The sequence below is a fragment of the Mercenaria mercenaria genome, chromosome 14 (assembly GCF_021730395.1).
Source record: "Mercenaria mercenaria strain notata chromosome 14, MADL_Memer_1, whole genome shotgun sequence".
NCBI classification, from domain to species: Eukaryota; Metazoa; Mollusca; class Bivalvia; order Venerida; family Veneridae; genus Mercenaria; species Mercenaria mercenaria.
The window spans coordinates 54,779,592-54,801,179 of NC_069374.1; the positions used below are offsets into that span (position 1 = coordinate 54,779,592).

General features: G+C 35.6%; 1 protein-coding gene across 4 annotated transcripts in view; it reads right to left on the reverse strand.

Annotated features, from left to right (window-relative positions):
* LOC123527542 (solute carrier family 12 member 9-like) overlaps positions 1–21,588 on the reverse strand; it is a 38,916-nt gene that overhangs the window by 16,065 nt on the left and 1,263 nt on the right. Inside the window, exons 1-4 of one of the 4 annotated variants that reach the window (XM_045307063.2) lie at positions 14,963–15,097; positions 9,377–9,842; positions 5,103–5,237; positions 2,252–2,386 (exon numbers count right to left, since the gene is read on the reverse strand). In XM_045307063.2, the coding sequence (XP_045162998.2) occupies positions 2,252–2,386; positions 5,103–5,237; positions 9,377–9,692 (586 nt within the window). In that variant the 5' untranslated portion in view covers positions 9,693–9,842; positions 14,963–15,097. Of the gene's footprint in view, positions 1–2,251; positions 2,387–5,102; positions 5,238–9,376; positions 10,478–14,867; positions 14,886–14,962; positions 15,098–21,588 lie in introns of those variants that run through there. The other 3 variants (XM_053523536.1, XM_053523535.1, XM_053523537.1) reach the window with 3 other exon arrangements.

Below are 21,588 nucleotides of genomic sequence, written 5' to 3' on the forward strand. Positions count from 1 at the left end.
CGTGACCCAGTTTCAAACTTGACCTAGATATCATCAAGGTGAACATTCTGACCAATTTTCATGAAGATCCATTCAAGGGTATGGCCTCTAGGGAGGTCACAAGGTTTTTCTATTTCAAGACCTACTGACCTAGTTTTTGATCGCAGTTGACCCAGTTTCAAACTTGACCTATATATCTTCAAAATAAACATTCAGACCAACTTTCATACAGATCCCATGAAAAATATGGCCTCTAGAGAGGTCACAACGTTTTTTCATTATTTGACCTACTGACCTACTTTTTGAAGGCACGTGACCCACTTTCAAACTTGATCTAGATATCATCAAGATGAATATTCTGACCAATTTTTATGGAGATCCATTCACAAGTATGGCCTCTAGAGAGGTCACTAGGTTTTTCTATTTTTAGACCTACTGACCTAGTTTTTGACTGCAAATGACCCTGTTTCGAACTTGACCTAGATATCATCAAGATGAACATTCAAACCAATTTTCATACAGATCCCATGAAAAATATGGCCTTTAGAGAGGTCAGAAGGTTTTTCTATTATTTGACCTACTGACCTAGTTTTTGAAGGCACGTGACCCACTTTCCAACTTGACCTAGATATCATCAAGATGAACATTCAGACCAACTTTCATACAGATCCCATGAAAAATATGGCCTCTAGAGAGGTCACAAGGTTTTTCTATTATTTGACCTACTGACCTAGTTTTTTGATGGCACGTGACCCACTTTCAAACTTGACATAGATATCATCAAGGTGAACATTCTGACCAATTTTCATGAAGATCTCATGAAATATATGGCCTCTAGAGAGGTCACAAGGTTTTTCTATTTTTAGACCTACTGACCTAGTTTTTGACCGCACGTGACCCAGTTTCAAACTTGACCTAGATATCATCAAGATGAACATTCTGACCAACTTTCATACAGATCCCATGAAAAATATGGCCTTTAGAGAGGTCACAAAGTTTTTCTATTATTTGACCTACTGACCTAGTTTTTGACAGCATGTGACCCAGTTTCGAACCTGACCTAGATATCATCAAGGTGAACGTTCTGACCAAATTTCATGAAGATCTTATGAAAAATATGGCCTCTAGAGAGGTCACAAGTTTTTTCTATTTTTAGATCTACTGACCTAGTTTTTGATGGCACGTGACCCAGTTTCGAACTTGAACTAGATATCATCAAGGTGAACATTCTGACCAATTTTCATGAAGATCTTTTGACATATATGGCCTCTAGAGAGGTCACAAGGTTTTTCTATTTTTAGACCTACTGACCTAGTTTTTTGATGGCACGTGACCCAGTTTCGAACTTGACCTAGATATCATCAAGATGAACATTCAGACCAACTTTCATACAGATCCCATGACAAATATGGCCTCTAGAGAGGTCACAAGGTTTTTCTATTATTTGACCTACTGACCTAGTTTTTTGATGGCACGTGACCCACTTTCAAACTTTACCTAGATATCATCAAGGTGAACATTCTGACCAATTTTCATGAAGATCTCATGAAATATATGGCCTCTAGAGAGGTCACAAGGTTTTTCTATTTTTAGACCTACTGACCTAGTTTTTGACCGCACGTGACCCAGTTTCGAACTTGCTCTAGATATCATCAAGATGAACATTCAGACCAACTTTCATACAGATCCCATGAAAAATATGGCCTTAAGAGAGGTCACAAAGTTTTTCTATTATTTGACCTACTGACCTAGTTTTTAATGGCACATGACCCAGTTTCGAACCTGACCTAGATATCATCAAGGTGAACGTTCTGACCAAATTTCATGAAGATCTTATGAAAAATATGGCCTCTAGAGAGGTCACAAGGTTTTTCTATTTTTAGATCTACTGACCTAGTTTTTGATGGCACGTGACCCAGTTTCGAACTTGACCTAGATATCATCAAGGTGAACATTCTGACCAATTTTCATGAAGATCTTTTGACATATATGGCCTCTAGAGAGGTCACAAGGTTTTTCTATTTTTAGACCTACTGACCTAGTTTTTGATGGCACGTGACCCAGTTTCGAACTTGACCTAGATATCATCAAGATAAACATTCTGACCAACTTTCATAAAGATCACACAAAAAATGTGACCTCTAGAGTGGACACAAGCAAAAATTTACGGACGGACGCACGCACGGACGGACGACGGACGCCGCGCGATCACAAAAGCTCACCTTGTCACTTTGTGACAGGTGAGCTAAAAAGTCATAAAGACTATACTAACCACCAATGCCGAAGTTTTCCATTATTCCTTCTGTGAAACCACTCACGTACAAAGCACATGCCAGTACATTGGCTACATAGAACAGGAAACCAATACTGCCTCCAAACTCTGGACCAAGAGCACGACTTATCATATCTTAATGCAATTTAAGGAAGAAACTCTCAAATTTTTTAATTTTACCATTACTCTGGTGTCGGCATTATAGCATCTGAACATTTGTTTGGTACATTTAGTGCAATCTCTGCTATCAACACGAAAGAACTCTTCTTCATTAAAATGCAAATATTTATTTTCTTTTCCTTTTTATGAATTTCATACTTATTTAGCATCTCCATAGCAACAACAAAGAAATTTCAGTCATCCATAACATGTACACTCTCAGACGGTAGTGTATCTTCAGAATAATAAAAGTTACCAACGAAAAATTTTAATTTTAATAGGATAGCAGTATCCATAAAAGGGACTGTACCCAACCTGGCATCCCCCTCACAACTGAAATTTTCTGGGAAGCATTTTAAACTGACAAACATCTGGAGGTGTGCCCATGAAAAAAATAAACTTTTGGATTTATTAGTTTCCAAATGAATTTGTACTTTGAGTTTTCCCAAGGTCAAGGAACAATCAGTAGTCACAAAGGTCAGTGTTCTGAGGTCTGAGCAACGTAACCTTTAGCCTGCTGGCAGTGAATATTTCTGCCTTATTGGGACCAGTGCAGACCAAGATCAGCCTGCTAATCCGTGAAGTCTGATCATGGTCTGCACTGTTCGCTTTAAGTCAGTAAATTTTCAGCAAACACCCCTTCAAATAATAAATGGTATTACCAGAATTGAATGATGGACCAGTCCATTGTAGAAATTTAGCAGGGTAAAGGTTACAGGGTGAGGTTCACTAGCATCATAAGTGGTGTAAGTGACTTACTCAACTTAACACTTACTCTCCAGTAGCAAAAAAGTCACTGACCCAGTAATTGATAAAGACATCCATTTACTTGTCAGGATTTTGTTAAATACTGCTTAACAACAGTAACTGTATGTCTGATATATACCTGGCTCTGCTCAACTGACAAAGAATCCTAAATACCATAACAGTATTATTAACGTGTTCTCAGAAAGTAACTAGCAACCGCCCTAAAAGAATCACAGGTGAACGACAAATGGCTATTAGACATATTATGTTCACAGAGAAGAAATGCTTGGTCCCTTTCACCTCCAGATCTGTGCTTTATCAATTTTAAAACAAACAAGATGGCCATGAAGGCCCTGAATTGCTCACCTGACCTACTGACCTAAAGATCATCAGGATTAACATTCTGACTAAGTTTCATCAAGATATGTTCATAAATGTGGTCTCTAAAGTGTTAACTAGCTTTTCCTTTGATTTGACCTGGTGATCTAGTTTTTGACCCCATATGACCCAGATTCCAACTTGACCTAAGGATCATCAAGATTAACATTCTGACTAAGTTTCATGAAGATACAGTCATAAATGTGACCTCTAGAAAGTTAACAAGCTTTTCCTTTGATTTGACCTAGTGACCTAGTTTTTGACCCCACCTGACCCAGATTTGAACTTGATCTATAGATCAACAAGATCAACATTCTGATTAAGTTTCATTAAGATATGATCATAAATGTGGTCTCTACAGTGTTAATGAGCTTTTCCATTGATCTGACCTGGTGACCTAGTTTTTGATCTTACATGACCAAAATTCAAACTTGACCTAGAGACCATCAAGATTAACATTCTGACCAAGATTCATGAAGATACAGTCATAAATGTAACCTCTACAGTGTTAACAAGCTTTTCCTTTCATTTGACCTGGTGACCTAGTTTTTGACCCCAGATGACCCAATATCAAACTCGTCCAAGATTTTATTAAGGGTAACATTCTGACCAAGTTTCATTAAGATTGGGCCAAAATTGTGACCTCTGGAGTGTTAACAAGCTTTTCCTTTGATTTGACTGGTAACCTAGTTTCTGAACCCAGATGACCCAATATTGAATGAACTCGTCCAAGATTTTATTGAGGGTAACATTCTGACCAAGTTTCATTAAGATTGGGCCAAAAATGTGACCTCTGAAGTGTTAACAGTAAAATTGTTGACGACGGACGGACAACACAGACGGACGACGATGGACAACAGACACAGGGCGATCACAAAAGCTCACCTTTGTGCACTTCATGCTCAGGTAAGCTAAAAAGATAGTAATATTCTCTGAAGAACATAACATTTGAGCCGCGCCATGAGAAAACCAACATAATGGCTTTGCGACCAGCATGGATCCAGACCAGCCTGTGCATCCGTGCAGTCTGGTCAGAATCCATGCTGTTTACTAACAGTTTCTCTAATAGCAATTGGCTTTGAAAGCGAACAGCATGGATCCTGACCAGACTGAGTGGATGCGCAGGCTGGTCTGGATCCACGCTGGTCGCAAGCCACTATGTTGGTTTTCTCATGGCACCGCTCATTTTATGATTTTATTCTTATGTTATCACTGATAATCGATGGTTATGTTTCAAGTTTATTTATTAGATCCATTAGACTCATAAGCCCATGAGAACAACAGTTCATTACATGACGAACAGTGAAAACTGCAAATACATAGTACATTACATATATCATACATTGCATGTCGGAGAAGGTTACATTCATATCAATAACAAAGTGTTATATACTAATACGTTATTTAAGAAATAATATATCTCATTTTAGTGATGGTTATCTCCATACCAGTATCAGTGTAACTATTATGGAACATTTTTATATTTAGATATTACTGGATAAAACATCATTCTGTCAATTAATACTGATGACTGATGGAAGATTGTGTAACAGCTGTTAAAGGATACAGTAAGCCCCGCCCCCTTCCACTGCACCATTTGTCGATATTGCACATATACTGAACACAGTCAATACGAGGATAGCGTAGGCGAGGAAGAGCTGTAGAATCGTCTCTAGTATACCAGCTTGCCCAACCACAAAACCTGGAAAAGAAATAAACATTTTTCGAGGGGTGGTGAAAAAATATCCAGACTTTTCACGCTCCTGTTTTTCCACTTGCAGCTACCTATACAATATCATACATGAGCCAAATTTAAATTACATTTTATCTCCATAAATCAATCAGTTTTATCTCAATGAGAAGTGTGTATACCTGCTTTTAGAGGGTGAAAGTCCTTGCCATATTTTTCAAAGGCTGCAGGAATGTTTTTTTCTAAAGCTGCATCTCCCTGTTCAACCTTTTTTAGCAGGGTTTCACAGTTTATTGAGGGCAGGACAAGCATGACAGACAAGCCTAGTCCAGGGAGGTTTGCTAAGGTGGCAAATGGTGAGGTTTCTGTCAACAAAGATTGCAGAGTGACATTGCAAGAAATAGCTTAAATCAGTTAAGGATCAGTAAAGTGTCGGCACATCAGGTCTTACGGGCCAAATTAGGTATGAGTAAGTAAGTGCTAGGCAGTTACCTAAACAGCTGACAGAAGACCAAACGGCATTCAGAGTGGCCATAGCAACAGAACATTCACAGGGCATTTTAACCGTAATGAAAATAAGATTTTGAACTGCATTGTCACTTGGGATGAAATGTTGATTCGTTCTGCTGAACCTAAAACAAAAGTTCAGTCAAAGCAGCGGAAACAAGCTTGTTCCCCATGTCCCAAGAAGTTTAAACTGTCTCCATCAGCTGGCAATGCTATGTTTATTGCTTTTTGGGATTCCAGTAGAATAATACTGGCTCATATTATCATGCCAAAAGGTAAAACTATGCCAACTACTGTCAGCAAAAATCAAAATGTGTTTTGAAACAACGTCTAAATATACTATTTATATCATTATTATCATTATTATAATCATCATTACCATAAAATTCAAGTTATAATCACTGCATACAGGTTCTTTATTATCTAACTTGTCTAAATGAGCCAACCTGGCACTTGTGAATCTTTCAATCTTATGAAAATCTGGTTTAAGTTAAGTTAAAAAGCAATGGATTATGGTGATTTTACTGAGACACAAATATTTTCCATTTGACAGAACCTCTTCAATTCCCACCTGCTAAAACTCATTATTAACCCTGTCCATCTCAAACTCACTATTACCTCTAAACTTCGTAACAACCATATTTGCATTTAAAAAGAAATCATTTCACATGACTTTATTGACAAATGCACCAGTTTTTGGACAGCCCAGTACAATTCGTAACAGTTCAATATTTATGTCAAATATGGCAGTATTGAGCAAATGTAAAATAAGATTTGTTGCACTGGTTAACCAGTGGTGATACACAATATCTGCTTGTAGTTATCTATCAACAGTTTATTAATCATTGACACAACACACAGGAAATGCAAAACAGACATAATCGTCAAAATTGTCATGTACTAAATTGACTATCTACTTCACAAAGGCTATTATCTACTGGATTTTAAAAGGTCATGAACACCACTTATACAAAACAGCTTCTTGATGGAAGTATAATATTCAGACGATATTTGATTTGTTCAGGTTAGGACTGAATATCTTCCACTGAGTATACATTTAAGGTAGTTCTACACATCTGGATCAATTTCTTTTTCTATAATGATCCCTTATTTTTTCAAAACTTCAGAATGTACTTATACTACTTGGCAAAGTTGTGGGTTTGATGTTTTTACTACATTAATTTGAAGGTTTGGACCTCATGCTAGTTTTTAGCAATGAAAATCTATATGAGCCGCGCCATGAGAAAACCAACAAAGTGGCTTTGCGACCAGCATGGACCCAGACCAGCATCCGCGCAGTCTGGTCAGGATCCATGCTGTTCGCTTTCAAAGCCTAATGGAATTAGAGAAACTAATAGCGAACAGCATGGATCCTGACCAGACTGCGCGGATGCGCAGGCTGGTCTGGATCCATGCTGGTCGCAAACCCACTATGTTGGTTTTCTCATGGTGCGGCTCATATGGAAAAATCATAATTTTGATGACATTTTCATGAACAGAACTTTTTCTGCAATGTAAATTTTAATGAAACTTCCCAATCACTGTCTACTACAAGATCAAATAAAATATGTACTTAATTTTCAGATCCTTTTCCATGATATACCCGGTAAAAGATCTGCAAATTGTAAGCAGATCTGGTTGCACTGTTTGGAATTATTTCACATGCAAACATTTTTGTTATCATTTTGTATCTTTCTAAAGAAAAGTAATATTGCCATATTTTATAAATTTTATGTATACACAGGATGACATTCTGATTCATATGCAGCATGATTTTCCTTTCCATCAATGGCACCAAGCGTTGTACCTTAATCTTAAATGTAAAATGAGCAACATTTCCTTTATTCCATGACAACAAAATTTAATCTGTTCTACAGTCCTGTACCCATGACAAATATTATCTGTATCAAATATAAAGATAAATACACATTTCACTGTGAAATTACCAGATATAACTCACACTTCAATCAATATTAATTAATAATTCACTGATTAACATGTAATTCAAATTTGTATTATCTCTAAGTTGAAATACTTTGCTTTAAAGGGACTTATTCACACTGCTTAGACAATTTCTTATTCTCTCTCAGAAATTGATAAAATGCGAAATTAGTGCGCAAGTGAAATTGATACGAACTTACTGACATGATATCGTAACAAACTACCAGAAATATAGCACAAAAGGTAGTATTAAACCATTGTAACACTTTTGAAATACTGTTAATGGAGAAAATCATCACTCCTCTTCCTTTATTATCAATATTTAAACTTACTTTCACCCTTTTCTTAATTTTCAGCATCATATACAGTCGAAACTCGGTATCTCAAACTCGCTTACCTCAAAATTCCGCTTAAGTCGAAGGAATTTTCAAGTCCCGTCAAATTTCCTTCTTTATATATGTAATTCAACTCCGGTTACGTCAAAATTTGACTTAAGTGACCGAGACTCCGGATATGTCGAAATGGTTTCAGTCCCGTCAGTAAAATTCAAGTGCATTGTAAACTCGGTAAGTCGAAGTGAGGAAAATATGCGATAAAATTTCACACATCTCTTTGAAAATGTGGTTGGGTTTTAACACCTGTCCATGTTTATTGCCTAACCAGAGAGCCGCGATGCCGACATATCAAAGGTGCGGCGATAATCAAAGTGAGATGATGTCATACTTATTTGCACGTTTCATAATTATTATTGTTTGATGTAAACATTAGACTTCTTAATCAGCGGTCATTTGGTTTTGAGACGCTTTGAAAATTGCTTTTGATTTAAACTAAACGTTCAAAATGTCAGATTGAAATGCTGTCAATCCTCAGGGAGAGAAACGTGGTGCAAAAAGGAACTTTGCTCAAAAACATTCGAGGTTAGTATCATTTTCATTATTCAAAAAAGTGAAAACTTTGGTAAACACAAACTGTATGGAATCGTGTACGTGTAAAGTGCCGACAGCATATACACAGCATCACAGGAACAGCTTTTATTTTTTTATTAAAACTTCTCGTAACTAAACCAATTATTTTTCGTCATTTCGTCCATACGTCCTTTCTCATAACTCGAATTTCGGTTATCTCGAAATAAAAAGCATGGTCCCTTGAAATTCGAGATAACAAGTTTCGACTGTATACACATTCTATGCATTTCATTCCATCATGATCTGTGGGTCACTCAGAGTAGCTTAAATGCAATTTGTGAATTGCCCGTAAGTTTTAATACTGCTGTACTGCATGTACATGTTAGTAAATGAGATTAGATTAGATATTTTTGTTTCGGTAGCAAAACATACAATAAATGTTAGTTTCATGTTTTAAAAGTATCCTGCAAAGGTTTTTGATGACAACTTTATAGCTTAATCAGTGAAGAGGATAATAACTGTACACTGAACAAAAACTGCACATGTTCCGAGAAAGCAGAAGAAAAGCAAAATTAGGTTAACGGGCTTATCATGCTGGACACAATTGATTCTGCCTTTGCGACCAGTGTAGATCATCATCAGCCTGCACATCCGTGCAGACTGATCTTGACCTGCACTGTTCGCTTTTCAGTCAGTATCCTTTTGGTAAGCACCCCTTTTAACAGTTAATGGTACCGTCCAAATTGGAAGACTGACAAGTTCATTATAGAAATTTAGCATGATAAGGGTTAAGATTACCTGTCCTAAGAAATAAAAGAGTACTGAACATTGACAGCGCTATTGGACAGAACACTCCTGCAAAAGTTCCGAGGGTCCTACGAGTGTCCCTTGTGGAATCTATCCTAGACCTCACACTCATACTCAATCCTCGAGGTAACCTCCAGATCATCGGGGAGTGTATGAGAGGGGCCTCGTCATCCCCGTTGATTTCACTACTGTCACTTGGTGGTGTCGGAGCATTTCGTTCCTGATAACTACCGTAACTAACATGCCTGTCACTGCTAGCTGTAAGGTTTCCAACATTTTCACAGCCTGTAGCCTCCCCACTTTCCATGGTTTTGTTCTAAATGTAATTCACCTTTTCTAACACTTTCTTTGCAACACTTTAGTACTTTTAAACACTTCCAATGCATAAGATATCAAATGAATCCCAGTCAAATAAAATCCATGATTTGTGGGTTTTCAGGAGTTCTTTTATAACAGGCTACAAACAAATAAGAGTCAGCACATGACTACAAAATAATTCTGAAGTTACGGTTAGAGAAAAAAAGAGACAACATAAAAAGACAACTAATGGTTGACAAAAACTTCCCTTGAACTATTGTACCAAAGATAAATGGTGATTGGGACATATTATCCTATAGAAAGTTAGAAAGTTATCTCCGACCAAAGTACATAATACAAGTAAACTGATACCATATAACCCTAAATAAGGTGCTCCTATAACAAATAACTGATAATGCCGTATAGACTTTAATAAAATCCTCTCCTATCAAATAACTGATATACTGTATAGACCCAAAGAAGAGCTTCCCTTTACAAATAATTGATATATCGTATAACTCCAAATAAGGGCTTTCCCTGACAAATAACTGATATACTGTAATACAGTATAACCCCAACTAAGGGCTTCCCTAATAAATAACTTATATACTATATAACCCCAAATAAGGGCTTCCCTAACAAATAACTTATATACTATATAACCCCAAATAAGGGCTTCCCCTAATAAATTACTGATATACCGTATAACCCCAAATAAGGGCTTCCCCTAATAAATCACTGATATACCATATAACCCCAAATAAGGGCTTCCCCTAATAAATTACTGATATACCATATAACCCCAAATAAGGGCTTCCCCTAATAAATCACTGATATACAATATAACCCCAAATAAGGGCTTCCCCTAATAAATTACTGATATACCGTATAACTCCAAGTAAGGACCTCCCCTAATAAATTACTGATATACTGTATAACTCCAAGTAAGGGCTTCCTCTACTAAACACTCCTTCACACTTTTATAGAAAAATGATATTCACAAGCCCTTTGGTTTGTTGTTTAAAATAACCAACATTATTCTAGGAAATGTTAAAAAAAAATAACAGCACAAAATGGTAAAAATATCATTTAAAGTGAAGTTCAATTAGAAAAAAAAAATAACTGAAAATTTTCTAATTCCCATTACAAGACTTCAAATAAGTGCCCCTCTCTGGGTTTAAAATTATTATTATTTTAATGTGTGCCACAAGATGTACTTATTACAGGGTATAATGTAACCTAACATTAAAAATAGAGTTTATATCAGCATATTTATAAACTCATTGAACTTAAAGCATACAGTGTGTGTCACTGGTTATTGACCTTGGTGTGAATTCTTCATGACTCACAAGACTGCTTTATCTACTTATTAATAAAACAATATGTTTAAGTATTTTATAGTCATACAAACAAGATTTAAGTGTGATAAAATGGAGCTGTTTAATTCACTTTTCTAGTAACCTTAAAATCTTACCACACAGACTGAATCAATTTACTTGCATTTTTTTGCAAAATCAAATCAAGTTAGAAATGTGAGACACTTCCTGGAAGATCTAACAAAAATCTAGGTTTTCAATTCTTTTTTATCTCCCTATGTCAAATACACATTATATAGATCTTCTACAATACATAATATAAGAAATTAGAATTTATGAGCAAGCAGCCTTAATTTCAAAGTGTATCTAGAACCAAGCTGCTTTAATCTGTTTCACCCACTTAAGTGTTATATTAACATAATAAAAATTAATTTTCCCTGCTGAAATACTAGTACTACAATATGAGACAATACAACTGGTCCATCAGAACCACCCCCTAAGCTGCCCATAACATACTGTCAAACTCATCATTTAAGAGAAACTGTTACTTTTACTGAAGCTTGAAGGGTTCCATTACTTTATTCAAACCATTAACCAGCTAGCAGCTATTATTACCAGTTCTGGTTAATACCAGTTACTATCTGGTTATTACCAGAAGGAAACTAGCTGTGTGTCACAGGATGGTAATGTCCCCATTTACTGACACCATAATATTGTCATATATATGTTACCTGTTGACAATGCAAGACTTAGTATGCTTTCATATGACCTTGAGTTGGTTGAATGAGTCATCAGTCAGGGTAAACAAACTGAAAAGGTAAATATTTTTTAATTGATGGGAGTGGTAAGAAAGGGAAGTAGGGGTTAAATCCCAAACAAGAGGGCCATGATGGCACTATATCGCTCACCTGAGTACCATTGCTTTAACCAAAAACAAAAAGAAAAAAATTCTTGTAAACAAGGTACAGATTATGTGAAAATACACCTAAAAGTTGTAGATACCAATGTTGTACCACAGAAAAGTAGTCTCAGTTTTTCCCTATGGCCAATAATAAAAAAGTTACTAAATAAGCTATTTAAAGTAACATAAAAGGGAAGTAAAAAAAATATTGTAAGCAAACAAAAAAAGGATCTGCCAAATAAAAACAGCACTGCAATGCAACGCAAATGCAGAGCAATATTCACATAAAAGTCATATGACCTTTGACCCGTAAGTGTGACCTTGACATTGAATTTAGCCATCTGAAACATGCGCTCTGCACATCCTTTCAATGAGTGAACATTTGTGTCAGGTTTCTTTGAAATCCATCAAGGGGTTCAAGAGTTACAGAGCAGAAGGGAAATTGCTAACCAACACACAGACAGACAGACGAACACCGAGGCGATAACATAATACGTCCCTGCAGGCGTATAAAAAAGAATCGAGATCTTATGGTGATACAAGTTGTGTGCAAGTTTAGTTAAAATCAAATCATAAATGAAGCTTCTATAGCCAATTTTGACCCTTTCTGGGGCCATAACTATAGAACCCATAATGGGATCTGGCTGGTTCAAGAATGGAACCAAAATCATTTGGTGACACAACTTTTATGCAAGTTTGATTAAATTCAAATCATAAATGAAGCTGCTATTGTGCAGACAATGTCAAAATAGCCCTATCAGGGGCCATAACTCTGGAATCCATTAAGGGATCTGGCCAGTTCAAGGAAATAACCAAGATGAAACTGTGTTAGTCGCTACAAGAAAATATAAATATCTGATACAGATATAGGTTTTTTCAAGTACATTTTGAATGTGTACCACAAAATCAAGAGAAAAATGCAATATTCAATTTTGTATCTCTGATGCTTGAATGTCCAAACAAAGGAAGAAATCCTACAAGTACTCAAAACAAGTACTTCATCCTCTCTATTTCTGCATTCCAGGTATTTTTTAATTCAGGACACCTGGCCATAGTAACCCATTAAGAGTTTCTAAGGGGTCTAATAATCATTTTATCATCAATAAATAAATGTTTTTACTATACATTGTGCAGTTTTCTAATACCCTCTTCTGAACTACCAGCTCTAACCACTTTGTTACCAGTTATAAACACATTATAATAGAACTGACGTACTATTATCTGAAGATGGAATAATTATTAAATCTGGAATGGACATGTTTTTGCTGCCAGTCGTTAGTCTGCCCACTTAGGGATAATATACTGCTGGAACATGTATATCTAACCCTTATACCAACAAAGCTATGTTGCAATGTAAACTTAAACTAAGGTTAGTCCATTCGCGAATTTAATAATTATTCCATCTTCAGATAATAGTCTGTTATAGATAAATCTCAATATTGTTTTATACCAGAACAGGCCGTGACTTTTTATAACTGAAAAATATTGATAACTTAAAGGCTCATAAAAACTTTGTTTGTAATGTGACTGCTACAATTTTTTAAAAACGACAAAATATGTTGTTGTTTTTTAACCTTTACCCTGCTTAATTTCTAACATGATCTGGTCCATCATTTAACTTCGGCAGTACCATTTAAAATTCAAAGGGGGTGGTCAAAAGTCACAAAGGCAATATTTCTTTCTGCCAGCAGGCTAAAGGTTAAATCTTACTTTTGGTAATTGTTTTCTCCCAATAACTGTCAAAGGTTTGAAGATTTGGTTCAACTAGTAGAAAGTATTAAAGTAAATCCTGGAAGAGAAAATACTAAGGTCCCTACTGGGGCTTGAACCCCGGACCTCGCAATCTGTAGGCGGACACTCTAACCATGTCGCTGAAGGGTTAACCCAACAGCAAGGCTGTTGGAAGTGACCTAAAAACCTACTATCACTATAGTATTATTAAATCTAATTGTTTTTGATTCCTTCTCTTTTCAGTGCACTTATCACATAAGTCAATGAGCAATACTGAAAGTAGTACTTTTATAACCATGTCATTATGCCTATTTTCTTCTTGTTTGGGTTTAACGCCATTTTACAACAGTATTTCAGACGTGTAACAGCAGACAGTTAACCTAACCAGTGTTCCTGGATTCTGTACCAGTACAAACCTGTTCTCTGCAAGTAACTGCCAACTTCCCCACATGAATCTGAGGTGGAGGACAAATGATTTCAGACACAATGTCTTTTATCAAATCGTCACGGAGAACAAATGCCCCGCCCGAGGATCAAACTCACAACCCCACGATCCGTAGACCAACGTTCTCCCTATTGAGCTAAGGGGGCAGGTCTATGCATATTTTCTATTTGGACAGCTGCTTTACCTACTTAAACATAAGATAAAAATCCTTATGGGACTTTTAACTATCTTATTACACTGCATATTTCCTTTATATTAAAATCTGTCTATTTATAAATTATGTAATGCTTTTGCCTTTGCATGAACTTCAAAGGTCTTGACCAAGCCAGATGGACCTGAACTATATAACTTATGTACAGTACACACATTTCAACTGATGTTCTTTGACTGAAGAAAGGAGTTATTCTCTTATTAATATATGGCTGGAATTGCCAGGGTTTGTGTTTTTTATTTTGAAAAGCAATTAACTTTCAGTATTGTACGTTCCTCTCACAAATTTCTAAAGGAAGATATTTTAGTTTTTACTATTGCATTAAGACTAAATTTAATCCTTACTTCTACCCTGATGTGGTAAGTCATTAAAGATTAATGATGCCAATACTACACACATTTAGAACCATCAGTTCATATACATTTATTATGTTTTTTCCGCAGACTTTGAATACCTTGATAATAGCAAGGTTTATTTATCTATTTTGTGTTTTGAAGTTGCTTTAAAACAGTAAGCACAAATGTAAACATAGCCCTCTAATAGTTAAATTCTATAAACAACAAAACATTCCATAATTATACAATGTTCTATCCGAATGCTACTGCAGATTATGTTTGATCCGTATCGATTGTTAAATATGTGTAATATAAAGGCTATTAATAAAGGTCATATTCACATATTGCTTAAAAGTATTTCCATGCTTTTATCCTGTGTAAAATATACTGTGTTTACACAGTAAGAAATAACGAAACAAAACAAAACAATAAAACTGATAAAATCCCGTGACTGACAGCTGATCGAGCCACTTGTCACGGGTTAGACGGCTGTTATCGCGTTAGGTAATAAAGTAGTATTTTTTTTTTATAAAAACATCATATCAAATTGGTGGATCAACGTTAATTGAGACTGAAATATTTTTTTTTATCTTATTTGTATTAAAAAACATAAATAGAGCATTTAGCAATTATTTAAGAGACTTCTGAGGATGGTTAAATCAAATTATTAATAAAGGTAAGTTTTATTTACCGTCGCTTGGTGAAACAATTATTAATGAGTTTAATTCATAACAAAGCATCTAATCCTGACCTGTGAGCTTTCACCCAGATTGATGAAATATTATGCTTTATCGGTAGCCCCTTTCTAAGTTTTCAAAGTCTCACACAAAACTTTTCGATAATGTTTTTCGTGATATAACATCTGCAGAATCCCGAGGGATTCTAAAGATGTTATAACACGAAAAAAAAAAAAACATGCGCTAACGCTATTCTAGCATTAAACGCGTATAAACAAAGTAAATGAATATATTGTCCATCAACGTCATTGAATTCAGTGAAATGCGCGATAAAGTCTACGCTTTTTCACGTTGACGTCATTTTCTTTTGAATTATCCATTTTTGGGCCGTAATACGTTTACGCTTTGCCACGGGTTTGCAATATTTTCAAAGAAATGTGGCTATAAACTTTATAATTGCTGAAACTGGCGTACAGTTTAACATTTAACTTCGCCGTTTTTACTTAAAATGGCATCTTTTCAGGATTTTAAATCGGCTTTGGAAACTTCATTTATTACGTGATAAGACTAGTAAAGTGATTTTACTGGTTATTTGTTTTTATAGACCGAGATAAGGAGAATACCAACACAACTAAAGTTTTCAAATCAATGTATCGATCCTGCGTCGAACATATCCGGTTACTTAGTGTGATTAGATATTCCTTCCATTATACAGACTGCCTGTATAGAGCGCGATCCTGTATAGACCTTTTTACAGATAGCTACTGCCTTAGCAACGGGAGCAACTTTTCGCGCATGCGCACTCTACGTAGGGAAAAAAGACATGACTGCGTTAATTTATATCCCATTTCAATCTATTTGGTCAATAATGAGTCTGCTTGATACTAAATTACCACCTCAAGACAAAGGAAACATTAATATATGTAGATCTTTGAAAAGTTCAAAACCCACAACTGCCTTGCTCAAATAAGATACTTTAACTAAAGTGCATAATCATGACCTCTTCTAAAATACTCCATAAGGATATGATTACTGATTAAATTGAAAATAAATGCAATACCTAGCATGAAATGCCCTTTTTTACCCCCAAAGAATTTTAACTGTATACTTTCAGGGATTACATTCAAGTGGACCACAGAGGAATACCGGCCCATTACTACCGTCATACCTATAAAAAAATGTTACTAAAGATTTCCTAAATATGCCCATTTTTAGCTATTTCAATGTATAATGAATAAATGTGAGACATTTTAACCTAATCTGCTCAATGGGGACTTCACAAATGACATTTCTGTACGGATACCCAAACCTGTTTCAAACATCATCATTCAGCTATTTTTTCCACAATTCAGTATGTATAGATTTTAAGCAATATTTCAAGAAACGCGTCAAAACTTAATATAAAACTGGTCTTGAGGAATGCGGAAAAGTAGAATGAGTACCATAAAGAGTGATTTTTTACTCTTTTACAGAACTGCCAATATAAGGCCAGTTACACCTAAAAAATCATGAAAAAAATACAAAAAGTCACTTCTTTTTAAATTGTCATCAATGTTTCGCCTTTTGAATAACAATTGAATGTCTTTAAAAGTACAAAAAAGTACTTTATTCAAACAAGTTGACATATCAACAGCTGCTATAGCAGAAGCCTTGTTTTCTTCATACAGTGTCACCAATTAAGTTAATGGGCTTAGAAATATAAAAAAGTAATCTCTATAAGGATATGATTACTGTTTAAATTAAAAATAAAAGCAATACCTAGCATAAAAATGCCTCCTTCCACCACCCCCCCCCCCCCCCCCCCCCCCCCCCCCCCCCCCCCACCAAAAAAAAATAATAATAATAATATATAAATTAATAATGTTGAACTATATATGTCATGGACTATTCACCACGAGGATACTGCGCATACATACACACTAATAAAAGGCGCGAAAAATGGCGCAAATGCGACACAAAAGTCCCAGTTTTTGCGAAGCTATTCCTTATTTCTGCAATTTCGCTAAAATCACTACGATCAGCTGACTGTATACATTCATAAGAAATAACAACATAAAATTTTCAGGGAACTTAATCATGCACCACCAGAGCGCGGGGGAGAAAATTATTTTTCTAATGCATCAAACATGACCCCCAGTTTTTTGCTTTGATTTTTAGTTCTTTGCAATTTTTCGAGTAAAATAAGTGACAGATTATGCTTGCTAAATGTAGGTAGCATTTTCACTAATGAAATAACGAACATGACAAATTATTTACATGGAAACTTATGATCATGCACCACCATTATATTTGGGTCTCATTTTTAGGCTATTTTGCAGTTTGTGTGTTTGACTGAAATTATTTTTCTTGCATCAAACATGACCCCCACTTTTCTTTTGATTTTTAGTTAACACTGACAATATTCTTCAAGAAAATGTAAGTTACAGAAATTTAAAATGGGTCCTGATGTGTGCTGCGGTCATTGGAATTAGGTCAGTTTTATATAGAATAAAGAACAACAACTATTTAGTGTGTTATAACCTATAAGATGACATTGGTAAAAAGTGAAATCTGGCCAGATGATGGTGGGAATGGGCTAGTTTGATTAGAATTTGATAGAAAATGACAAATTAATTGCAATTTTGTTGAAAATGAGGATAAAACCCAAAAATATCACATTTTCACTGTTTTGAGTGTATTTTTTTCAAAAACTGCATACTTATAGGCTACTGATTGCTATTTTCTGGCCATCAGAGGTAAAAGTGAACATATATAACAGTTTAAATGTGTAATTTGCATGCAGATCAGAGAAGAAAATGTCAAAACAGGGCAAAACAAGGCTGAATTTAGGGTAACTGCTTCAAAATTATGTCGCGACAGCTATTTTTGACAAAATCTGACGCTTTGTCTTATGGTACTGAAAATGCCGTAAAAACTTGGAAACTGTTGATATCAAGCTAAAACCTTGTATTTCTTCATGCATTTGGGTTTCTTGTACATTTCAAAAGAAACTGGCACACTGTCAGAGAAAAAAGTTTTTCTTATAGGCATACAGACACTAAATAGAAAAATGGCGCGAAAAAAAATGGTAGTCGCATAATGGCGGACACAAATAGTCCTCAGTTTTTTTGCTCTGTAGAGCTATTTTCCTTATTTTCTTTGCAATTTTTTGGCTAAAATCACATGACAGATCTATGCTTGACATGTAGGTAGCATTTTCATAATGAAATAACAACATGACAAATTTTTTCATGGAAACTTAGATCATGCACCACCAGTATAATTTGGGGTCTCATTTTTTAGCTGATTTTGCAGTTTGTGTGTTTGACTGAAATTATTTTTCTTGCATCAAACATGACCCCCACTTTTCTTTTGATTTTTAGTTAACACTGACAATATTCTTCAAGAAAATGTAAGTTACAGAAATTTAAAATGGGTCCTGATGTGTGCTGCGGTCATTGGAATTAGGTCAGTTTTATATAGAATAAAGAACAAAAACTATTTAGTGTGTTATAACCATTAGGTATGACGGGAGGAATGCGGTATTCGAATGTAGTCCCTGACACTATATAGTTCCTTTTTTTTTCAGAGGTCAAAAAAGCATTTGCATGCTAAGTATTGCTTTTATTTTCAATTTGATCAGTAATCATATACTTATAGAGTATTTAAGATAAGGTCAGATATACGGAAGTTGGTATTATGTAGTTTAAGGATGTTGCTTAGTGACAGCTGAGGATGCTGGGAAAGTTTGCGGAAGAATACGTTGTTTACTCATAGTTAGCCGGTGCTCTTGCATTATGGTCGACATGTTTTTTCCTGTGTTTTCAATAGCATTTGGATTGTTTTATACAAGGAACATGGTCTGGCAACAAGTGAAAGAATGGAAAAGTAAAATAAAACACTGTACTGTTTGACAATTTAATATGACTCAATGAATAAATGTTTTTAATACCGCCATACCATTACTACCGTCATACCTTTTTCCACACGTAAAGAGCCCAGGTAGTTCCTAATCCCCGTACCGTACATCTATATTCGGGAACAATCGGTTTTGTACGGAGAATGGTGGAAAAGTACGGAATCCGCAATCTATATTTAGAAATATATTTCGCGGTTATGACTTATATTCTTTTATCATATAAAATACGAAATCATAATATTAATTTAGTACGAATTGATTTGATGCATATAATTCTCACTTCGATATTAATTAATTTTTAGTAATTACGGGGATTAGGAACAACCAAGAGCGCATACGCATTAAAATCCAAACATCCGGGGATTAGCATATAGCAACCGAACGCACCGTAAAACATCTATACCTGCCTTCTCAAGATTTACCGCTATTATCTGTCGTGGACATCCCAGCGGTCTTCCAGAAACTGCAGGAGAAGAGCAACGATGAGCGGCTCGATAATCAATATTGATCGAGAGTGAGTTGTGACCAGTGACATCGTGGTCAGTGTGTGACAGATTGATTAGGACCAACAACGTTGTAGAGGGGAGGCATTCCCGCCTAACTCACTGTGCGTATAAAGGGAACCTTGCCTTGTACCTCATGACAGCACTTCTTTTCAGAGAGGCGGATGCTGTCCCTGTTCGTGGGAAGTTAGTCAGAGGGAACAAACTGAGAAGACATGTGAAGAAGACAATTATGAACACTCAGTGTAAACCGTTGACATTATTGGCAGAATATTCAAGAAATTAACTATCTACACGAAATTTGCTTGATGCATGTGCTTCTATTGACGGACCTGGGTAGAAAAATATTGGGTGTGTTACATGTATGTTATAACACGGAAATGATGTATATTTTTGTGTTGTTGTGATGTCACATGTGTTGTAGCGTTGGTGTAATTACTGTGGTGTTCTATATTATGATGTTATATAGATCTAATGTGATGTTATATATTGTGACGGCTTTATATCTTATTTAAAAATATCATTCGCCAATTATTACTCGTTACGTGTGATAACAGCATTAATTTGAGGAGAACAGCGTTTTCAATATAACCCTACTTTCAACAGATCTACTATTTGTTAGGTTGCTTGACGCAGTTAAATGTGGTTGAAGCTATTTTTAGTACCTTTAAAGTTGAAATATAAAGACTTTAAATTTTAAATAACGTAACGTAGTACGTTTTGCATTAATAATAATTGTCTTTAATTAGTCTAAGATCAGCAGAACCACCGACAATCAAATACTCCCTTTTCACACGTACTTCACTTCTGTCAATCAATCAGAAATGATATTTAGTATGTGGTTAATAGCTGCTGTTCAGCAACCATCCATCTAGTAAAATACAAATCCTGACTTTCCTTGCTTTTACATTGGCGATACCAACGTACAAACAATTAATGATTACTGTTCATATACATTATAACAGCCATCTTACAAATCCAAACTAAAACTGTTATTGAAAACTGATTCACTTAATACTAAAACTTGGTCGGGGTCATCTGTCATGCAGTTCAGGCCGTCCACGTTATGATCCTGCTTGATATCGTCCGTGTCGTCCAGGATACGGCCATGGTCGTCCATCTTATGGTCCTTGTCGTCCGTGATGTATACAGGGCCGTCCATGATACGGTAAAGTTCTTCCACGATATGGTCCGTGGAGTCCGTATTATGGCCAGGGCCATCCATGGTATGGACCGGGTCGTCCATAAGAGTGGCCTGTAACTGTCAAAGTATACTGACAGTGAACATTGTTCATTTACGACTCTGCTAGTCATTCTAAAATATCATTAATAACTTATATTTTGTCTAGAGCTTTCAAAAACATGGCCCGGATTGTCCTGAAACATGGTCCGGGTTGTCCTGAAACGTGGTCCGGGTTGTCCTTAAGATGTTCCGGCGAGTCATCCTGAAACCCGGTCCTCATTGTCTTTAATATATTCCGGGTTATCACATGGTCCGGGTAATTTGCGTAGCTTTGTAGTATATTTATCTCTCCATATTGTAGGCATATTGTAGGCATATGCTATTTATGCCATTGTTACGTCTGTAGAATTAATTTTCTATTTCACTTGCAATCAATGTAGTGACTAGTTTCAATTGTTCTTTTTTTTCTTTACTGAATTTGTTTGCCTACGGTCTTGCGCTGCAATCATATTTGTCAACCTTTTGCATGTAACCATGAGTATTTCCTTTAAAGCCATATACATCAGCATGTTATATTAACAATATATTGTTTTTGATTTATTTTAGAGCAGACTTTAAATAAATCGTATCTTAACTCATATTATACTTGTTTGCTATCTTGCCGACTTTAAATAAATCTGAAAATACCGTAATTAAAGACATGAAT